The sequence below is a fragment of the Delphinus delphis genome, chromosome 1 (assembly GCF_949987515.2).
Source record: "Delphinus delphis chromosome 1, mDelDel1.2, whole genome shotgun sequence".
In the NCBI taxonomy this organism is placed as follows: domain Eukaryota; kingdom Metazoa; phylum Chordata; class Mammalia; order Artiodactyla; family Delphinidae; genus Delphinus; species Delphinus delphis.
Genome location: NC_082683.1, coordinates 79,301,336 through 79,306,004, shown reverse-complemented (window position 1 = coordinate 79,306,004; position 4,669 = coordinate 79,301,336). Strand labels below are relative to the sequence as shown.

Genomic DNA, 4,669 nt, shown 5'->3' with positions numbered 1-4,669 from the left:
ATCACCACCACCTCCACCACAGCCAACAGCCGCCGCCGCCAGCCGCGGCCCCCACGCAAAGTTTGCAGCCTTCGCCGCAACCGGCGCCGCCGCAGCCACCCGCCCAGCAGCTGGGCTCGGCCGCCTCGGTCCCCAGGACTTCCACCTCTTCTTTTTTAATTAAGGACATCTTGGGCGACAGCAAACCTCTGGCGGCGTGTGCACCGTACAGCACCAGCGTCTCCTCTCCCCACCACACCCCGAAGCAGGAGAGCAACGCAGCACACGAGAGCTTCAGGCCAAAGCTCGAGCAGGAGGACAGCAAAACCAAACTCGACAAGCGGGAAGAGTCCCAGAGCGACATCAAATGCCACGGTGAGTCGCGCCGCCTTGGCTCCCTCAGCCGTCTAGCTTCTCCTCCTCTTGCTTCCCTGTCTCCCCTCCTGTCTCCCGCGAATCTCTGCTGGGATTCGAAGGCGATTCTCAGCTTCTAAGGCGATAGCGCCACGGTCAAAAACTGCAAGCGGGAGGGAGGCCTGGGCGTGCGATTTGGAGACTCGTCCCAAGTTCTGATTATTGTTACATTTCTACCTCCCAACCCTCACCGCCATCCAGCTCCTTTCTTTGTTTTACTTCATTTTAATTTATTAGGAAGGGGGCAGAGGCGGAGGGTATCTGACGGGAAATACTTTAGTGTTTTCGTATCGCCTAGGGGTGTGATCACAACGTGGTGCTTATTATTTAATGCAAATCATTCCATTCTTCCTACACACCGTATTTTCTGAACACTGGAACGGGAATTATCAGATATAGCGAAGGGAAAAATTCCGAAGCGATTAACAGGGAAACTTTTTTTCAAAAATTATTAGATCGTGATTAATATAGGGAAGGCCACACGGTAAAAAATTATAGAGTTCCAATTAAAAAAAAATAATCTTCCTACCCCATGGCGCTAACTGAATATCTGTATTTCAGTAAGAGTTTTGGCCCCTTACAAGTAAATTGGGAGGTAGCATTTATGAAAGTAAAATTTTATGGAATTGGATATCTATTTTTGTAAAATCAAAAGATGGCAATGGAATTGTCCTTCAACTCCCTTTTCCCACCTTCTCCCCAGAGAATTTCATAAGTGTTTTGGTCTTTGCATAGCAAAAGAGTTTTAACATATGAGGAGAGTTCTCTTTTTTCCCTTTACTGATAAGCTTATTATTATTATTAATCTTTGTCCTCTCTGGGAAAGGTGTGTGCCGACTGTCTGGAAGGTAGGATATTGCCTCTTCATTTTACTATTGTATCATTAGCATAATAGTGCCCAAAACAGATGTACAGTCTGGTCTGGCGATTTTTTGTGCACCAACCTCCCCAGTGGGTCAATTAGAGAGATTATGGTTCTTCCTGCAGGGAAGATCAAGGAGCGCAGCAAAAACGGGTACAAACAGAGGGATTGACATATCGATTTCCCAGCATTTCAGTAAAAAACCAAAGTTGACAAATAGAATCCGGAAATCTCTGGGCTGTCACCTGGATGGGCTCAGTGATTTTGAGCTGAACGCAGTGTCTGGGAGACATTCTTTCTGAAGCTTTAAGAGACCTGATGCAAGCAGCTGCAGAGAGCTTGATCTAACATTTCCCAAGTGCATCTGAAAAAAGGAAAACAAACGTCTATAACTTTTAGTAAACAGGAGAAGTAAAATGAAAAAAGTGCCCCCTTCTCAAAAATAAAAAAAAAGTTGAAAGACCTTTTAAAAACTAACACATAAGAAAATATGAAGTCAGGGTGAAAACAGTAATGGGAAGGGACAGGTTCTCCCCCCAGTCAAGGAAACAATTAAGAAAAGGACCCTTTATCATAAAGTATTTTTGTTTTCATTTTCATTTCCAAAGACGGGAAGATCCAGCACTCTTTTGGAACCCTCTTAGGAGCTCTGCACAAGGCTCCACACTCCCTAGTCAGCAGTTGGTCCTCTTCCTCCATACTGGCTAAGGTCCAAGTATGTTTATAAGGAAGGTGACAGAGTATAGTTCCCCCACCCCCAGACCAGCAGCTGGCTTGGGAATGTGGAAGTGTGTGCCAGGAGGACACTCCATCCTTCCCCATTCCAGGCTACCTTACGGCCGTGTCTGGGTTTCTATGTAGGAACAAAGGAGGAAGGAGACCGGGAGATTACGAGTAGCCGAGAGAGTCCCCCTGTGAGAGCCAAAAAACCTCGCAAAGCCAGGACGGCTTTCTCCGACCACCAACTCAATCAACTGGAGCGTAGCTTTGAGCGACAGAAGTACCTGAGTGTGCAGGACCGCATGGACCTGGCAGCTGCGCTCAATCTCACTGACACCCAGGTCAAGACCTGGTACCAGAACCGCAGGTAAGGGAGGCTATGTGGGAGAGCAAAGGCGTCTGGCCATCCAGGTCAAGATTACTACACCAATCTTCTTCCCTCCTGGCCTCGGAGACACTAAGGACGCAGAGGGCCCTGAGCTGGCAGTCGGGGGCTTTCTGGCTGGAGGAGGGATTAGCCACACCTCCAAGGTGAAAGGGATCGTTGGGTAGCTGGAGTTTGGAGAATTTTGCATTTCTAAGTGTCCTTAACATATGCTAGTTTCTCCCTCAAACCTGAGTGGCTGAAATTTACCCCATTTTGCCCCCAAATCAATCAAGCCACACCTTTTCAAACTGAGACATCGGTGTAGGAGACACTCAGGCCCACAAAACCTGTGCCTTGCACCATTTTGGGCCTGCCCCAGGATGGTTCCAAATATCTATAGCCGGTCACACAGTCTGGCTGTATCCATCCTGGAAGAGCTGACCCACTGGCCTCAGCTTAAAAGTCCTTGCTTTTCCTGTGAGGCGGTTGGGAGAGGTAGAGTTGGCAGCCGGTCAGGCATCTAGACTGAGGGTCTGTCCCCTATTCTGGCCACCTCAGAGCCCTCCAGGAACCACGGCTTCCCTTGAAAGGAAATTAGGAAAGGGGCTGGCAGTACTTGTAGGCCCCTGAACTGCAGTGTGAACCCAACCTGTGCAGTCTGGGGCCGAGGTTATGCCGAGTTTCCAAGCCTGACGGTTGTCTCCCTTGTCTCGATTTTCTCTCCCCCTCCTTTTCTCTCATTTGTGTTCTAATCGTCCATAAGTGTGGTTGGAAATGCCCATCCAGTTGTCATCTTTACCATAATTTTCTGTCTCATTACATACGGTTTCAGCCACCCTAATTCTGTCGGAAAACATTAGTGTCATTTGTAGCCAATTTAAAATGGGCGACATGTTTATTAATTTGGCTGGAGCTGCCGGGTATGGAGGGCCCACCAGCCCTGCGTTCCGAAGGAGGCATCTGAGCAGAGGCCTGCTGCCTCTTCTTCTAGTGGGGTGCGGTGGGGGAGGGAGGGGACCGAGAAGAGCTGATCACAGGTTTTAATTGTTACTCTCTCTCAGAGGAGAAAAGATCCTGAAATGCATTTTTCCCCTCCTGGAATGGCCCCGAGGTACTGTCCCCATGGGAGAGTCCTCCCTCAAACGAATTCCGTTTTGAAACCCTTGTCACCTTCCTGGCTCATAACCCGCCCCCCCCAACACCTGCCGTAAGGTCCTGTCAGGCTGGTGAGAGAGATGTGTCTCCACAGCCCTGGGGACCAAGAGGGCCAGGGGTCCAAGGCTCAGGAGTCTCTGTGTCCCTTTGTTTACGGTTTCTTCTCACTCAGCCTGGAGGAAAGGGGGAGGGGCAGAGAGCAGACACTCTGGGATTGCTGGGCAGCCACTTGGGGAAGGAAATTAGAGGAGGAGGGAGAAGACTGCCTATAGAAAGAGTAGTCTCCGTTGGCCTCCAGGAAAGTTTCAGGCAGTAGCCAAACAATAAGGGGGGGGCAACGTCAGAGGAAAAAGTCAGGAAAAGGTAGCAAAGATTGGAGAATTTTATTTATGACTGTCTCAGGCATTGATGGCATCGTTTGGGAAACTGACTTGGATTTGGGTGATTCTGGGAGGGAGAGGGTGGGATAGGGGGCAAGGAGTGTGCTTCATTCCTGGTTCTCAGCGCTCTCTAAGTCTTCCTGTGCTCCCCGAGGAGGAGAAGGCAGGTGAGGGGGGAGAACGGGCCTTGGTGCCTGGGCACTGCCCACAGCTGCAGGGTGCACGCACGCCTGCTTTTATTTCAGGACCAAGTGGAAGCGGCAGACTGCGGTGGGCCTGGAGCTGCTGGCCGAGGCAGGGAATTACTCGGCACTGCAGAGGATGTTTCCGTCGCCTTATTTCTACCACCCAAGCTTGCTGGGCAGCATGGACAGTACTACCGCCGCGGCGGCCGCCGCCGCCATGTACAGCAGCATGTACCGGACTCCTCCTGCACCCCATCCCCAGCTGCAGCGGCCCCTGGTGCCCCGAGTGCTCATCCACGGCCTGGGGCCTGGGGGACAGCCGGCCCTCAATCCCCTGTCCAACCCCATCCCAGGCACCCCGCATCCCCGGTGAAGAGCAAGTCACTGTCCCTCCCTGTCCCCTCCCCGACCCGGACAGCTGCCCCTCCTCTCCTGGCACCAGGCTGTCCGGCCTCCCTTGCAGCCAACCGGGAAGCAAAGAAGTAAGAGAGGAAGACACTCACCAGTGGGTGGAGGGGGGGCCCAAAGAGGAGCCAGCCCTCCACTCTCCATCTCCCCACCCCCAGAGACAGGGCTGGAAAGCTCCCGCACAGGAGTGTGACTGGCG

At 51.6% G+C, this 4,669-nt stretch overlaps 1 protein-coding gene across 1 annotated transcript; it reads left to right on the top strand.

The window, feature by feature from the left end:
* Window positions 1-2: 2 nt before the first annotated feature.
* On the top strand, window positions 3-4,435 carry BARHL2 (BarH like homeobox 2; the record flags this gene model as incomplete). The annotated part of the gene is made up of 3 exons (XM_060006600.1): window positions 3-354; window positions 2,117-2,342; window positions 4,123-4,435. Coding segments are annotated over 3 exons (891 nt in total), but the record flags the coding sequence as incomplete, so codon positions are not given.
* Between the last annotated feature and the right edge of the window lie 234 nt (window positions 4,436-4,669).